This window comes from Callospermophilus lateralis, chromosome 1, assembly GCF_048772815.1.
Source record: "Callospermophilus lateralis isolate mCalLat2 chromosome 1, mCalLat2.hap1, whole genome shotgun sequence".
Lineage (NCBI taxonomy): Eukaryota > Metazoa > Chordata > Mammalia > Rodentia > Sciuridae > Callospermophilus > Callospermophilus lateralis.
The window spans coordinates 88,912,440-88,929,532 of NC_135305.1; the positions used below are offsets into that span (position 1 = coordinate 88,912,440).

Below are 17,093 nucleotides of genomic sequence, written 5' to 3' on the forward strand. Positions count from 1 at the left end.
ACTACACATGACATACATATTTTCTCTACACTAGAAGAAGCTACAAATTTTCATAAAATGTTTCATGTCAATGCTAATACTTTACAAAAGCATTTTAAAATAACTAAGAAACAAGCTAGACAAATAATAAAACAATGTCAAAATTGTGTGACCTTTTTATCACAAGTTAATCTTGGAGTCAATCCTAGAGGACTGATACCTAACCATATCTGGCAGATGGATGTCACACACTTGCCAGAATTTTGAAAATTAAAATATTTGCATGTTACAGTTGATACTTCTTCAGGATTTTTGATGGGCTCCCTTCATATCAGAAAAAAAACTAAAGATATTATAGTTCATTGCTTACAAAATTTTGCCACTGTGGGCGTTCCAAAACAGTTAAAAACAGATAATGGTCTTAGTTATACTTGTACCTCTTTTAAACAATTTTGCTCATCACTTTGCATTACTCATATAACAGGAATCCCATACAATTCACAGGGACAAGGCATAGTTGAAAGAGCTCATCAAACTATTAAAATGTACTTTTTAAAGCAAAAAGAGGGAATTGGGAAGGGGTATATATCCCCTAAAGATAAACTTAAAATAACCCTTTTTACTCTAAACTTTTAAAATTTGGATTCATCAGGGCTTAGTGCTGCAGAAAGGCATATGTGTCCAAAAAAATGTACATAAGCCTAAGGTACTTTGGAAGGATATTCTAACAGGACAATGGAAAGGTCCTGACCCAGTGATTGTCTGGAGTCGGGGTTCTGTTTTTGTGTTTCCCAGGGAGAATAGCAGCCGATTTGGATTTCATAGAGACTATCTAAAGCGATTTCTACAGACCAAAAAGAAGATGACTTGTCTCAAATCCATAATAGCTGATATCCTTACATATGCAACAGTGGTTCTCCCAAACCTGGAGGCTAATGAATAATGAACACCCTTAGAACCTATTTCAAATGTAAAAAACCTTGGGGCTTGCTTGTGGAAATATTTAAATTACAGAAAAAAGGATGGGATATCCAAAGAAGAGTCAAACCCAGGTGGTAACCAGGATGTCTTTTTTCAATATATATATTTTATTATTGCCTTTTCCCACACATGAAGTTCTATTTTATTTTTTGAGCTCATAGAGACCTAGGTTAATGATTTTCTGATCAGTTTTATTTTTTGACTGTGGAGTTTTTAAACATTGCAATGGAGATTTCACCTGTGAAAAGCTACAAAGCCTTTACTATTATGTTATGTGTTGTATGTATTGTGTTATGTGTGCACACTTGTGTTTTGTATTGTATGTCTGTATGTGTGTATGTCCATATATATGAGTAGCAGTCATGAAAAAATGGATCCAAATTTTTTTCATTCACGTGATTTAAATGGTTTAATTTAAATTAGGTAAACAGATGTTGAGGATTGTTTTTAAAGGTGGTTAACAGATCTGTTTGTTTACTTTCACCTTTCCTTTTCATTATATTTAATAATTCTGTTCAGTATAATGTAAATTATTCAGAAAATTGTTTTCTTAGTGCCTATTGAAATGTTACATAATTTTTTTTGCCATCATTGCTAGAATTCCTATCTTCATCCCAGTGCTGGTGAAGACAAAGATAAAATCAAACTACAGCTTCTTTGATAGCTATCACAGTAAACTGTATTAACAATATTGTTGGATCTTTTTTTTAATCCAGTCTACAAGCCTATGTCTTTTTATTGGTGCATTTAAGCCATTAACATTTAGGGTTACTATTGAGATATGATTTGTACTTCCAGCCATATTTGGTTATTTATGTTACTTAACATGATTTGATTTTTGTCTTTGATTAGTTTTTCCTGTACTGTACTACCTCCTACTGTTGGTTTTCATTGTTATTTTTCATTTCCTCTTTCTGTAATGTTTTGCCAAGGATGTTTTAAAGAGCTGGTTTACTAGCTGCAAATTCTTTTAACTTTTGTTTATCATGGAAGATTTTTATTTCATCTTCAATCCTGAAGCTTAATTTTGCTGGATACATGATTCTTGGTTGGAACCTTTTTTCTTTTAGCATTTGAAATATGTTATTCCAAGATCTTCTAGCTTTCAGAGTCTGTGTTGAATGATCAGCAGTTATCCTGATTGGTTTACCCCTAAATGTAATCTTCTCCCTCTCCCTCTCCCTCTCTCTTGTGGCTTTTAAGATTCTCTCCTTATTCTGTATGTTGGGCATCTTCATTATTATGTGTCTTTGTGTGGATCTCTTATGATTTTGTACATTCGGCATCCTGTAGGCTTCTAGTATTTGGATTTCTTTTTCATTCTTTAAGTCTGGGAAGTTTTCTAGTATTATTTCCTTGAACAGTTTGCTCATTCCTTTGGTTTGGACCTCTATGCCCTCTTGTATCCCAATAACTCTTAAGTTTTGTCTCTTTATGTTATCCTATAATTCTTGGATGTTCTGCTCATCTCGCTGAACTGTCTATGTTCTTTTCAAGTTGAAAAACTTTGTCTTTGTTGTCTGATGTTCTATCTTTTAAGTGTTCTACTCTGCTGATAATACTCTCCTTTGAGTTTTTAATTTGGTTTATAGTTTTCTGCATTTCCAGGATTTCTTTTTTTTATATCCTCTACCTCCCTGTAGAGTTCATCTTTTGCTTCTTGGATTTGTTTATGTAATTCATTGTCTAAGTGATTGTCATTGTCTGGATTTGTTGTCTAATGTCTTCCTTGAGACTCCAGATCATCTGAGGCATGTATATCCTGAACTCTTTATCTGACATTCCATCAGCTGCACATATTACCTCTTCTAATGTTGAATTGACCTGCATTGTTTGTGGTCCTTTCTTTCCTTGTCTTTTCATATTGCTCATTTTTCTTTCTAGCTTTGTGAAACTGTTGTGTTAATGGTTTTCCCCTTATATATTTATATTGTTCTTGTATAGCTCCAAAATCCCTCTTTTGCAGAGAAAGACAATGTTAACAGTTCCCAATATCAACAGTACATCATCGAAGCACAAGTTTTCATTATTAATACATTTATAGTTAGAATCTAAGTCTACAGATATTGGTTTCAATTATTATTTAAAAATATAGTCATTAGTTTCATAGAAGGCATACCATATCTGGTGCCATATAGAAAACTGAATTTCATATGAAGGATGTTATACTTAGAGGGAAAGGAGTGAGGGTATGAGGTTAAACTAACTTAGCAACTTTGGAGAACTCTAACCAATAGACTGGTAATTTATGGAAGAATGTAGAGATTCAATCTCCTATCTGTATTTAGATATTTACCCTATGTACAGATAGTAAAAGTTAGGGGGTTGAAAGAGGGATAGAGGGAATAAGAATGAATGAAGAAGAGAAAAAATAACAAGGAAGAAAAGAGAAAAAAGAGAGAAAGAAAAAGAAAGTAAGAATGAAATAAGGAAAAAAATGGGGGGGGGAGGTGGGGGCATATGCAATTCCCCTATATTATATTATTTTGGTGATTCGGTTGTTCATGCACAGTTCTTCGTTCACATATGTTGAGGTTGTGAAAGAGACAGAAGAAAAAAGAACACAAAAGTCTCTCAGAACTCTGTTTTCCTTTCTTCCAGTAGGTGGCATTGTCTACTCCTAGTTTGAGCCTCTGTGTTCAGGGTGATGGATATATCCAGTGTGAAAGGACATGAGCTTCCACCTGTAGCCTCCCTACTCTAGTCTCTGAAGTGGAAACCATGTGCCTGAACAGTTGTTGTTTTGCGTTGATAGCTACACCCCACAAAAGCATGTGGGAAATATTTTGAGTTATCACAGCTAAGGGTGGGGGAGTTGGAGACCAGGTACCTGAATCAGCCAGAGACCCATGCTGGTAGCCACGCCCCATTTGATGGGTTTTAAGGGTTGATGGGCTTCCCCCGGACTAGCCTATGGGTCAGGGCCAGGCTTTCTCCTCTTGTCTGGCTTGGCGCTGGGGCTTCCTCCTCAAGTCACTCAGGGGGAACTCTTAAAAGAGTAAACCGGTAAACTGTTGCTGCCAGGGTAGAGGGGATTTGCCCCTCCAGGCAAGAGAACCCTCCCACATTGGAATGGGGGGGAGATCTCATACCATTGCTGCCAGGGTAGACGTGACTTGCCTCTCCAGGCGGTAGACTCCTCTCTCCTGGGGGTGCAGGGAAGCTTATATACCGCCTTAGCCAGGGTGGAATGGACTTGCCCTGCCAGGCAGGAGACCCTCTCATCTGTCTATTGGGGGAGGGAGCTCATACACCACGGAGCCAGTATCCAGGAGACTTGCCCCAGTAGGCAGGAGAGCTTATATATCGCTGAAGGCAGGGTAGAGGGGACTCACCCCTCTAGGCGAGAAACCACTCCCACCTGGGTGTTAGGTGGAGCTCATATACCACCACAGCCAGGAGAGTGTGGACTTTCCCCTCCAGGCGGGAGACCCCTCCCACCTGGGTGTCAGGGGGAGCAAGTGTACAGCAGCACTCAGGACTCACCTCCAGGTAAGAGACCCCTCCACCTAGGTATGTGGGGGGAGCTCTTATACCGCTACAGCCAGGGTAGTTGATCCGCCTTCCCAGGTGGCAAACCCCTCCCTTCTGGGTGTCCAGAGGATCTTGTATATTGCAGCAGCCAGGGTAGAGGAAACTCGTCCCTGATGTGGCATACTCCTCCCACCTGAGAGTGTAGGGTACTTGGCCTCCAGGCGGGAGACCCCTCCCACATGGGTGTCTGGGAAAGCTCCTATACCATCAAAACCAGGGTTTAGGGCATATGCCACTCCAGGCGGGAAACCCCTCCCATCTGGGTGTCTGTGGGAGTTCATATACCACCGCAGCCACCATAGAGGGGACTTGCCCCTCCAGGCGGGAGACTGCTCTCAATTGGGTGTAGTGTGTGTGTGTGTGTGTGTGTGTGTCTCCTATATCACTGCAGCCAAGGTAGCAGGGACTCGCCCCTCCAGGTGAGAGACCCCTACCAACTGGGTGTCTTGGAGAGCTCTGATACTGCTGCAGCCAGGGTAGAGGGGACTCACCCCTCCAATCGGGGACTCCTCCCACCTGAGTGTCAGGAGAACATCTTTATTGCAGCAGCCAGGGTAGAGAGGACTCTCCACTCCAGGCTGGAGGCTTGTAAAACCTGGGTGGGTGGGTGGGAGCTCAAAATAGCCACAGGCAGAGTACAGGGGACTCCCTCAAGGCAGGAGACCCCTCCCACCTGGGTGTCAAGGGAAGCTAGTATACCACTGCAACCAGGGCAGAGAGGACTCGCCCTTCATGCGGGAGACCCCTCCCATCTAGGAATGGGGGGGGGAGTTCTTATACTCCTGCACCCAGGCTAGGGGGGACTCGCCCCTACAGGTAAGAGACCCCTTCCACCTGGGTATGTGGAGCAGCTCTTATACAGCTGCAGCCAGGGTAGAGTTGATTCACCTCTCCAGGCGGCAAACCCCTCCCTCCCGGGTGTCTAGAGGATCTTATATACTGCAGCAGCTAGGGTAGAGGGGACTCGCCCCTCCATGTGGCATACTCCTCCCACCTGAGTGTCACGGGAGCTCCTATATGGCAGCAACCAGGGTAGAAAGGACTCCCCACTCCTGGCGAGAGACCCATCCCACCTGAGTGTGCAGGGGCGCAGGAGGGGGGAGGAGCTCGAAAAGCCACAGGCAGGGTAGAGGGGACTTACCCTTCCAGGCGGGATAACACTCCCACCTGTATTTCAGTGGTCAGCTTATACAGTGCTGCAACCAGGGTAGAGCGGACTTGCCCCTCAAAGTGGGAAACCCCTCCCACCTGGGTGTCAAGTAAGCTAGTATACCACTGTAGCCAGGGTAGAGGGGACTCACCCCTTCATCCTGGAGACCCCCTCCCATCTGGCGATGGGGGAGATCTTATACTGCTGCAGCCAGGCGAGAGGGGACTCGCCCCTCCAGGTAAGAGACCCCTCCCACCTGGGTATGTGGGTTGAGCTCTTATACCGCTGCAGCCAGGGTAGTGGTAATTCGCCCCTCCAGGCGGCAAACCCCTCCCTCCTGGGTGTCCAGGGGAGCTTGTATACCACAGCAGCCAGGGTAGAGGGGATTCTCCTCACCATGTGGGAGATCCCGCCTAACTGCGTGTCTGGGGAGCTCATATAGCATTGCAGCTAGGGTAGAGGGTACTTGCTCACTAGACGGGAGACCCTCCCACCAGGGTGTCAGGGGGAGCTCCTATTCCACAGCAGCAGGAGTAGAGGACACTCGCCCCTCCAGGCTAGAGAACCCTCCCACCTGGGTGTCAGGGAAATTTAGTATATCACCACAGCCAGGGTAGAGGGGAATCGCCCTATCAGGCAGGAGACCCCTCCCATCTGGGTATTGGGGGGAACTCATATACTGCTGCAGCCAGGGAAGAGGGGACTCAACCCTCTAGGGAAGAGGCCACTCCCACCTGGTTGTCTGGGAGAGCTCCCATACTTTGGCAGCCAGGGTAGTGGGGGCTCGCCCCTCCATGTGGGAAGAGGCCTTCCACCTCATAGATCCATTCATCCTGGCTGTTGTCCAAAGACACCCTTTATTCTCATCACTATCCTCGGAATAGTCAAATATTTAGATGGCATTTAGGTTGAATTGGGTACAAGTCATCCGAGTGATTGAAAGTATAGGGAACATGTGCATGGGTCATATGAAAAGACATGACTCCAAAGGACCTGAGAATACCATGTGTTATAGTAGCCACGAGGCACCCTGAAAACAATCCCATGCCAATACCACTGGACAAATAAATATCCAAACTTAATGGCGCCGCTGAGGTTGTAGCTCAGTGGCTCAGCGCTTGACTGTTGTGTGAGGTGCCGGGTAGACCCGCGGAACCATGTTAAAAAAAAATAAAGAAAGAACCCGAGGGGGGAAAAGACAGTGTGCACATCTACAACTAGGGGAAAAAAAAGTTTAAAGAGAACTTAATGGCAGGTGTGGGTTTGATATTTGTGACTCGGCCACTTTGGGTGGTGAGAAGGGGAAAAGCTTAATCACATTCAGGAATGCCATATTTATTCAATCTCATTTATTCCGTTTTTAAGACTTCACATTCTTCCTAACTTGTTTGTGGGTCCGCTTGACTCGTTACGGGGGAAGGTCTTCTTTCCCGTGCAGACGCCAATCGGGTACAATCTCTATGGACGAGTACAGCCTAGGAAAGAGCAAGAAGCAAAACATTACCTGAAATCCACGGAAGAGACATAGTCTCACAAGCCTCGGTAGGAATAGATCTCTAGTATCCCAGTTGGGATAAAGCTAAAGGTCTTCATTCTGAAATCTTGTCAGTGCTCGCTTATTAGTAGGCCCTTTAAGACCCCTGGGGGGCAGGAAGGGCCTTTCAGGCAAGTGACCTCCACCCCCTCCCCCCACACTCAGGACCAAGGCTTGGGAGTGGGGGAGACATAATCAATGCCAAAGCTCAATCAAGGGAAGCCTTTTCCCCTGCCAGCTCTCTGCAGGGTGGGCCAAGGTGCCTTGCTCAACAGGGACACTGGTCAAAGTCAGAATGACTTTCGCTCCGCCCATAGGCCCACTGACTCCCCTCCCGAGATGGGGAAGCGAGATCCCCCCAGGCACCGTGATCCCTCCAGGTGGGCTGCCCTCGCTGGGTGCCTTCTGGCACCTGACATCAAGGGTCTCACAGCCCTCCTCTGTCTTCAGCCTAGGGAGCACAGGCGGCTTCAACTCACCCGTCTTTCCACCGCCGCTCAAGAGCAGAAGGGGCGGGAGAGGGACCTCAGACCTCCAGGGTTCTGCTGTCCCAATCTCTTTAAAAATTCTGCCCTTCCTGTAAATCAGACGGTCCTTGGCGTGGACTTCTTGGAAGAGGCCTTCCACCTCATAGATCCATTCATCCTGGCTGTCCTCCAAATCCTCCAGCGCGATGTCGTAATCGGGGTCTCCCTTCAACACACAGATCACCCTGCGGTTTGGAGAGAGAGCAAGGGCTTCCTTCTCCCTGCTCTGCGCACCCTTCCGGAGCTTTGGGCTGCTTGTTAGCTGATCACCGGCCTCCCCGAAGTCAGCTTCCAGGACCACCTCTCCGTCTCTCCTGAACTTCCTCCTCTCCTCCTCTCCTGAGGTCTTTTTTCTCCTCAGGGACCCCGCAGCCACGGAGCTGACCTCTGCAGAGGCGTCCTCAGGGGCGCTCCAGTCACACTGCTGGGACTTGATTCTGGGAGACCCAGCCTGCGGCCCAGGAGCGGAACAGGCACTCTGGGACCTCCTACTCCACCTCCAGTCCTTTGGTCCCAGCTGGTCCTCCAAGGAAACCTCCACTTCAGGTAGTCCAGATTCTCTTTAGAATCATATGGTTTAGTCTCTGAACCGGGACCAGAGACCACACTTCCCAACAGAGGCTTCTTCTCCGTCGCCCTAACATCCATTTGGATCGCTGCTGCAGAGACTTTCTTGCACTGTCACTAAACAAAACACACAAAAAAAGGGCTGGGGATGAGGTTCGGTGGTTCAGTGTTCAAGTTGCCCTGAGTTCAATCCATGGTATCACAAAGCAAGTAATCTATACACTATTTAAACTGTACAGGAGGAGCCAGGAAACGGCTCCATGCAAACAAACTGCTGATAAACACACCTAGAGATGTCATGGGATCTACAGGGAAAACAGAGGACAGGGGGGAAATACACGGTTGAACAAATCACATACGAGCTCTCAGAAACCCAGCAATGATAACTATGGCTTCAAATATTCCAGAAGATTATCATCTGAGAAGAAATTCTAGAGAAACCATTTCCTTCACTGACTCATCTTATGGTGCTAGGAAATGATCCCCAAGCTTCACTGACCTTCTAAAAGCACTATGTCACTGAGCGACACTCCCTCCACTGGCCCTTTTCACTTCCTGTTGAGTGGAAGTCTATCTACCCAGCTGGCCTTCAAGTAGGAATGCTCCTCCCTCAGCCTCCCTTAGGAGGTGGCCCTACAGTCACTTGCCTCCTCACACCGGGCCACATCCATTGGCAAATAAATCAGAAAGCACACAGATGTAAGGTAGCATCCTCAATCACAGGGATATAAGGAATCTCTCTGACCCTCATCCAAGGAAAGCATAATACACTCAATGAATTCACTTGACCATTCGCTGAGACAGAGGATGGGGTACACTAGGACAAAAGCTTTGTCAAACTTCACAGGAGGGCTGGGGTTCTAACCCAGTGGTAGGGCGCTTGCTTAGCACGTGTGTGAAGTACTGGGTTTGATTCTCAACACTGCACATAAATAAAGGCCCCTCGACACATAAAAAATAAAAAAATAGTCAATAAGAAAGTCACCCCAAATCCCCCCAGACTGGGATACTTCAAAAACTCAACTATTCTTTTTTTTCAATTGACTTGAAAATTTATTTCCATCTTTCAACATATATACACATTTCTTATAATTTTGTACAATTTAACCTGTCAATAATTTTCCACTGCTATTAGCCATATTCATTTATTATAAAGGGTCATTCGTATAAGAGAAATCAAGAATTCACATTCTTAGGGAGAAAATGAGAACTGAATAGCAATTTCTTCACTGTAAAGTGAATTGTTATTTAGCATATCCTCATGCTAATATGTGGCTGAACCCTAGCCATAAAGTGCACTCTGGGATTTAAAGGATGTAAGTGTAGCTCAAGTACTTTCATAAAAATCACATCCTTCCTATCATATTATCTTTGAAAACAAACACTTGAAATTATAGTATATGTCACAAAACCTGTTTGAACAGTCTATTCCATTTATGGAATGGCTTTAAATATTATGCATGATAAATAAAGTACAGAAGAAAAAAAGTTAAATCTCACTTCAAGCAATGAGCAGTCTAACCACATCAGTCAAAATGGTACTCTTTTAGTCATGGCATGGCCTACACATAAAATTTGAGGCTATTTTACAGTTATTCTTTGAATACTTTCAATCTGAATATAATATGAAGTACACAATGATTTTAGGTTTACTCAGCAAGTTCTTTGGATTGTTTAAATAAGTGATAAAGCAGCACAACACTGGGACTCAATCTTAAATGATAGTACCCCCCCCCAAAAAAAATCCTGTAAAATTCATTTGTCTAGAATTTGTAAAATTGTTTCTTTTTCCCAGCATAATTAAATTGTGATTATTTTCTCAAAGTCTTCCAGTTTGTCAACATACTTGCTTTCTTGGCTACATATTAGAAATTAACAAGAAAAGTCTTATTTCCTTTCACCTGGCACAGATATAGAACCGGATTAACCAAATCCTTTTTATCAGCTGGACTGCCCTCTAATGGACTATGTAAGCTAAGAGGTCAATGCGACTTGGTTTGAAAAGGTAATTCAACAGAAAAATATAAACCTCTTATAACCCTAACTGACGTTTCCTGAATGAGTTAAAAAGAAATAGAAAAACCTATTAGTAAATTAATTTTTACCATGAAAGAAATCAGCAGAGTGCCAGTTCTATAAGTAAACAATTTCAATCATTTTGAAAACTGGTAATGAAAGTTCATGTAGTTTCAATCTCTTCAATCTTGGAGGCAGATCTGAAACAATGGTAGTAATAGGCAGGAGTAACAGGCATACTGTGATGTCAATCTTTTATGAAGACTTGCGTATTAACACAAATCATATTTTTGTTAGTCTATTCACTCTACAGATGTTTTCTTATGTATAAATATGAGTTACAGTAGTTGATATCTGTTAAGTCTCGTCACTGCATAAGAACTTTATGGAGCCGTTTCCTCTGTGAAAACATCATCTTGAGTAGCAAGCTGTTTTTCTCTGTGACTCATCCCCAGGCCTGGGATTTGCAGTAATGTAGGACCAGTTTACCATCACTGCCAAAACACTCATAGAGGGTTCCGACTTCCTGGTCTGGGGAAGGAGCAAAGGACTGATTCACATAAATAAACAACTGTTCCGAGGCCACAAGTTTAAGGAACTTCTTGATGAAGTCAATGAGTCCTTGGATGGTTCCGGTTCGCTCTACAGTCCACTTCTTTGTTTTCATTATAGGGGTGTCTCCCACAGCCTTCAGTAGGATGTCAATTTTTTTCTTGGTGTTGCCTGAAGGCTCCTCTGTCCCCAGTGAGACTGCAGCAGAAGAAGGGGGCTCTGGAGTGGCTGTTTCTGGGGAGACATCCGTAAGTCCTTCACGGCCAGCAGCAGCAGTTGAAGGGAGTTGCAACACCGACTCAGGCTCCTCCGCCATATTGCACGGTCTCAACTATTCTTAACAAGAGTGAAAAATATTAAATGCAGACATAGGCCAGCCACAGTTGCACACGCCTATCATCCCAGCAGCTCAAGAGCCTGAGGGAGCAGGAGCACAAGTTTGAAGCCAGCCTCAGCCAATTAGCAAGGCACCAAAGTCAGGCAGACCCTGTCTCAAAATAGAAATAGTAGTTATGTGCCCCTGAGTTCAACTCCTGGTGCCAAAGAACTACACGAGCTGGGTATAGAATTCTGTGATACATCACCCCTGTGTTACATCCTCATTATCCTCAAAAAAACGAGAAAAAAAATCTTCCATGTCTACCCTCTAAAGACTTCCTGGGCCTAAATTTTGCAGGTGGTGACATTTAACAAAGGGCAGGCGGCAGAGTGGTAGCTTGGGCCTGTGACCCCACAGCAACTCACAAGTCTGAGGCAGGAGAATGGCAAGTTCAAGACCAGCCTCAGCAACTTGGCTAGATCTTAAGCAACTTGGAGAGACCTCCTCTTATATAACAGCCTGAAATGGTCATGAGTGTGGAGTTCACTTTCAAGGCTGAAGCACAGGTCTTCAAAGCTGGATGGCCACAATCAGTTTGGTAAAACTGTGGCAAAGCCAGAGAAGTCATCGCGATGCATGTCCCTTCCAGAAGCCAAGGGCTGGCATTCAGGATATAGCTCAATGCCAGAGCTATTGCCTAAGGTTCCCGAGTCCCTAGCAATTCTGGGTTCCATTCCCAGCATGCAGTAGTCTAGGGAGGCACTGGGAGTGAGACCTGGATGGTCCTGTTCTCTCCTACCGCCTGCCTGCTATCCAGCAAATGCACCACCATTATCAGACTGCCCAAACCATCACATTAAAGACCCTTGGGAGCTTTGGCCACAGTGGCACTTGACTTTAATCCCAGCAGCTGGAGAGGCTGATTCAGGAAGATGGCAGCAGCTAAATTCGGAGGCAACTCCAGGAGACACCCTATCCCAGAATCAAAACATGAATAAAAAAGAAACTAGGCCAGGGGTGTGTCTCAGCGGTTGTGCGCCCCTGGGTTGAATCCTGGTAACCCAAAATGAAAAAGTAGCTGGGTTTGGTTCAGAGTACTCCATTCTTCCCAGCAGCTCTGGTGGCTGAGGCAGGAGGATTGCAAGTGCAAAACCAGCCTCAGCAAAAGCCAGGCGCTGAGCAAATCAGTGAGACCCTGTGTGGAAAAGAAAATATAACAGGCCTGGGGATGTGGATCAGTGGCCCGAGTGCCCCTGAGTTCAATCTCAGTGGAAAACAAACTGGAGCTCAAGGAATGGCCAGTGGAAGCAATTGCACTGGACAGCAGCTCCAAATCATGCCTGAGTGATAGCAATGTTCACAAGGGAACACGCAGCCAGGGATCACCCCTAGGCCCTGCTTTCGGGAATACACACCAGGGCCCCCAGGACGCTGAACCTTGGCACCCTGGCCCTCAACCTAAGAGGTCACCTTTACTCTCGCCCGTATGCTTTCCTTGTCCCAGGGAATTAACCTGGGAGCCCAGCAAGCACTTCCCCTCCTCAACCTCCTCCTCACAGGTTGCAGGGCCAAGGCTGTCCAGAGCACCTCCACCCTGCCAAAGTATTCCACTCACCAGACACTGCCTGGGACTCCAGAAGCCTCCAGTGGCTGTAGTGAAGTGCACAGCTCGCCCTGGGGTTCCTCTGCTCTTATAGGCGCGCCACGCCTCCACTGAGCTCCGCCCATACACAGCTTTGCATTGTGGGCCACAACCGCCCTTTAGTGCCCCTCCTTCCACCTTTCCGGAAAGTGATCCTATATTCTCCCCCCTAAACCTCTCTCTTTGTAGGTTGGGTGTGGTTCATTGGAAGGTGAGAGGTTTTACATCCCTTGGTGGGCCCAGGGGCCAGGTTGGGCCCAGCTTCACAGAAAGAATGAAGCTACATTTCCCTTTTGAAACTTTTTTTTTTTTTTTTTTTTTGCAATGTACATGCAGGGATGGGACCCAGAGTCCTGGGCTTGCTAACCACGCACTTTACGTGACCTACAAATTTCCCTCTTTAATGTTTTCCTCGCTTTATGGGCCTCGGTTACCCTAAAACAGCATACTGCCCATTCCCCAATTTTTAATCTCCATTCTCTCGATCCACAGGTTTTTCTCAACCTAAGACTTTGGTCATCGTTAGGTCAGCCTCCACACCAGTGTGAGAAATGTAGGGAGAACATGTCTCCAAAAAATGGTTTTTATTTTATTTTGTTCTCTGTTCTACTAAGTCATACATGATAGTAGACTGCACTTGGACACATGGTACATACAGGGACGATGACTTCTCATTCTTCTGGTTGTCTGTGATGTAGAATTACACCAGTCATATATGCACACAGGGTAATGTCTGAATCACTCTGCAACCCTTCCTACCGGTAACCCCTCCCCTCTTTTCACTCCCCTCTCTCTGATCCAAACTACTGTGTCCTTCCCTAGCCATAGAGCCCCTGCACTTTGTTGTGAATTAGCATCTGCATGTCCTAGAAAACATTCAGCCTTTGGGTTAATTGGGTTTGGTTTTTGAAAATTGTTATTTTTATTTGATTATCGTCCTTTGGGGCAGTACTAGGGACTGAACCCAGGGCCTTTCGACCACTTAGCTATATTCTCAAAATTTTATTTTTCATTTTGCCCCAGGGTCTCCCTAAACTGCAGAGGTTGGTCTTGACTGTGGGATCCTCGCACCTCAGCCTCCTGAATTGTGGGATCCTACCCATGAACCACCACACTTATTTCAAAATGGATTCTTTTTTTTTTTTAAGAGTTTATTTATTTATTTGAGAGAGAGAGAGAGAGAATTCTTTAATATTCATTTTCTAGTTTTCGGCAGACACAACATCTTTGTTTGTATGTGGTGCTGAGGATCGAACCCGGGGCCGCATAGCATGCCAGGCAAGCACGCTACCGCTTAAGCCACATCCCCAGCCCTGGATTCATTTTTTTAAAGCCCTGGGAACCTAGCTCAATGGTAGAGCCATCCTGGGTTCAATCTGTGTCGGGCCGGGGTGGGGGGTGGGGTTGGTGAGCACGAAATGAATAAAAATGGACTATTCTTTAATAGGCTAAATAATAGAATTGTGAGGGCTTTTGCCTTTTTGGAGGCCCAATAGCAATCTGGATTCAAGATGAATGGGTTGAGCATCTGGCCAAAGCGCGTATGACTGTTTTTCTGCATTTCTGCATGAAGCCCTGAATTGGATCTACAGCACAGCCAAAAAATAAAATTTAGAAAAAGGTCAAGATGGACATGGTGGTCAACGCCTGTGATCCCTGCGATTTTCGAGGCTAAACCTGGAAGATGGCAAATCCATGGACAGCTTGGGCGATTTAGTGACACCCTATCTCAAAATCAAAAATACAAATGGCTGAGAAGGGAACACAATGGTGGTTTGCCCCTGGTTCAATCCTCCAGAACAAACAAATGAAACATTATAAATCTATACTGTCTAGAAAAGGAGGGAATGTGTTTGTTAGCCTGCTGCCTAATATTTGACCACTTTGGGGCCCTTAAGGGTTGGTCTTTTTCCTTTTGGGAACTGTGGAGCCCTTCACAAGACCAAGAACTGATCCAGCAGCAAGAAGATAAACCTTTACTCTAGGCCTAGAGTCGAAATGAGAGACTCAAAAATCAGCCTCCCATGGCTGGGAGTGAGGAGTTTATAGGTGTTGGGTAAAAGAACAGAGGGAGAGGGATAGGCTAATAAGGAAAAGAATGCCCAGGTCTTCTAACATCATGGAATCAGAGGCTGACTGGGTCTTTCTGGCCCCCATTTGACATCCAAGGACCCTGGGCCCGCCAACCCAGGCAGGAAAATGTGACCTTCAGGAACCCTCTGCTCTATGGCAATCAAGATTAGGGTGGAGCTGGGTGAGTTGGCTCCTGCCTGTAATCCCATTTGGAAGGATAAGCAGGAGGATTGCAAGTTAGAGGTGAGGCTCAGCAATTTAGTGAGACCCAGAGCAATTTAGCAAGAGTCTGATAAAAAAAAAGGATAAAATAGGAGGGCTGGGAACAGCCCATGTGGTGGGACAGGCCTTTAATCCCAGCAGCTCTGGAGCCTGAGGCAGGAGGATTGAGAGTTCAAGGCCAGCCTTAGCAACTGCAAGATGCTAAGCAACTCAGGGAGACCCTGTCTCTAAATAAAATACAAGATATTCCTGGGGATGTGGCTCATTGCTCTAGTAATCCTGAGTTCCATCCCCAGTACCAAGAAATAGGAAAGAAAATATTTCCTTTGCCTCTTGGATGACCCCACCCACTTTCTTCCAGGAGTAGGAAGACTTGTAGAATATCTTTCCTGAGAATCATGTGTGAAGTAAATTTGAATTCTTGGGACTGGATGGCTATTATTTGGAGTTTTTTTTTTTAATACTTTAATGTTTTGGACCCAGGTAGTAATTCAGCTTACTGCTGAACTACTTTCACAGTCCTTATTTTGGGACACAGGGACTCACTAAATTGCTGAGTTTCTCACTAAGCTGCTGAGTATGGTTTTGAACTTGGAATAAATCTGCCTCACCCTCTTGTCAGTATTCTAGGATTACAGGCCTCTGTCACAATGCTGAAAAAAAATATATATATATATACATAGATGGATATATATATAGATAGATAGATAGATAGATTAGTTGTAGATAGACACAATACCGTTTTGTTCTTCATGTAGTGCTGAGGATCGAATTTAGCATCACACATGTGCAAGGCATGCACTCTGACACTGAGCCACAACCCAGGCCTTCTTTTTCCTTTTATTAAAAGAATTTTTAAAAAATCTGTGAGTTCTATGGCTGGGATGGTGGCTCAGCGGCAGAGAACTTCCCTAGCATGAAGTCCTGGGTTCAATCCTCAGGTTCACATAAAAATAAATGTATAAAATATTGTGTCATATGCATTAGGATGGGTGAAGGTCTTGCTGACATGTGGCTTCCCTTGGAAGAATCAGGCCTGTCTCTAAAGAAAATACAACATGGACTGTGATGTTGCTCAGCAGTTAAGCACCCCTGAGTTCAGTCTCTGGTGCAAAATAAAAATAAATAAATGACGCATTACATAAAATAGTCCGGTGTTTGCTTTTTTTCTCTCTTTTTCTTTCCTTTTTTTTTTTGTACTGAGATCAGGATTCAGGATAGAGAGAAATACGAAATCTTAAAGGAAATACTGGAAAGCTATTAAGATGTAGAAAGCATTTTTGTAAATGTTGAGCAACATTCCCTTGGCCCATGCCCTTGTAAAATGACAAAAAGACTCAAGTGCATGAAAAAATCGGTTCTAAGTTGTGCATCTTCACCCTGGTTCCGCCTCCAGACCAGATCCTGATAAAGCCCTTCTACAACTATTAGATGACACCCCCTCCCCCAGCTTAAGTCAGGTCTTCTTCTCACTCTCCAGATACCCTGCATTTCCTTTGAAAACCTATGTCTATGCCTCTGTCTGGCTCATGCTGAAACTCTTTTCTGTCACTTATTCTAAGAACCACCCTTGTGCTGAGTTGAGTTCCCCCTGTTCTCCCTGAATACCTCTGACCCTTCACAAAAAATATCTCTTCTCCTGTGCCAGTCAAGGATTGAACCCAGGAGTGCTTACCCACTGAGCCACATCCCCAGCCCTTTTTATTTTTTATTTTTATTTATTTGTACTAGGAAATTAACCCAGGAGCACTTCTTCAGCGAGCCACATTCTCAGCCCTATTTTATATTCTTTTTTGTGGTACTGGGCATTGAATCCAGGGCCTAAAGCATGCTGGGCAAGAACTCAGCTGAGCCACACCCTATTTAAGTTTTTTTTAAATTTTGAGACTGGGTCTGCTTATGTTGCTCAGAGCTTTCCCAAGTTGCCCAGGCTGGCCTGGAACTTGCGATCCTCCCACCTCATCCTCCCAAATCGCTGGCATTACAGGTGGGCACCA

At 44.8% G+C, this 17,093-nt stretch overlaps 1 protein-coding gene across 2 annotated transcripts; it reads right to left on the reverse strand.

Annotated features, from left to right (window-relative positions):
• Positions 1 to 10,733: 10,733 nt before the first annotated feature.
• LOC143642371 (ubiquitin-like protein ATG12) lies at positions 10,734 to 11,157 on the reverse strand. Of its 2 annotated transcripts, XM_077110689.1 has the most exons (2): positions 10,994 to 11,157; positions 10,795 to 10,856 (listed from the first exon to the last, which is right to left on the reverse strand). In XM_077110689.1, exons 1-2 carry the CDS (start codon positions 11,154 to 11,156, stop codon positions 10,795 to 10,797), a joined length of 225 nt encoding a protein of 74 aa, XP_076966804.1. In that variant the 5' UTR covers position 11,157. The 2 variants fall into 2 exon arrangements, with proteins under 2 accessions (XP_076966803.1, XP_076966804.1); XM_077110688.1 differs by having other exon boundaries at positions 10,734 to 11,157.
• Positions 11,158 to 17,093: the final 5,936 nt, after the last annotated feature.

Coding starts and splice junctions, on each gene's coding strand:
- LOC143642371 (XM_077110688.1), bottom strand. CDS start 11,156: ATGGCGGAGGAGCCTGAGTCGGTGTTGCAACTCCCTTCAACTGCTGCT.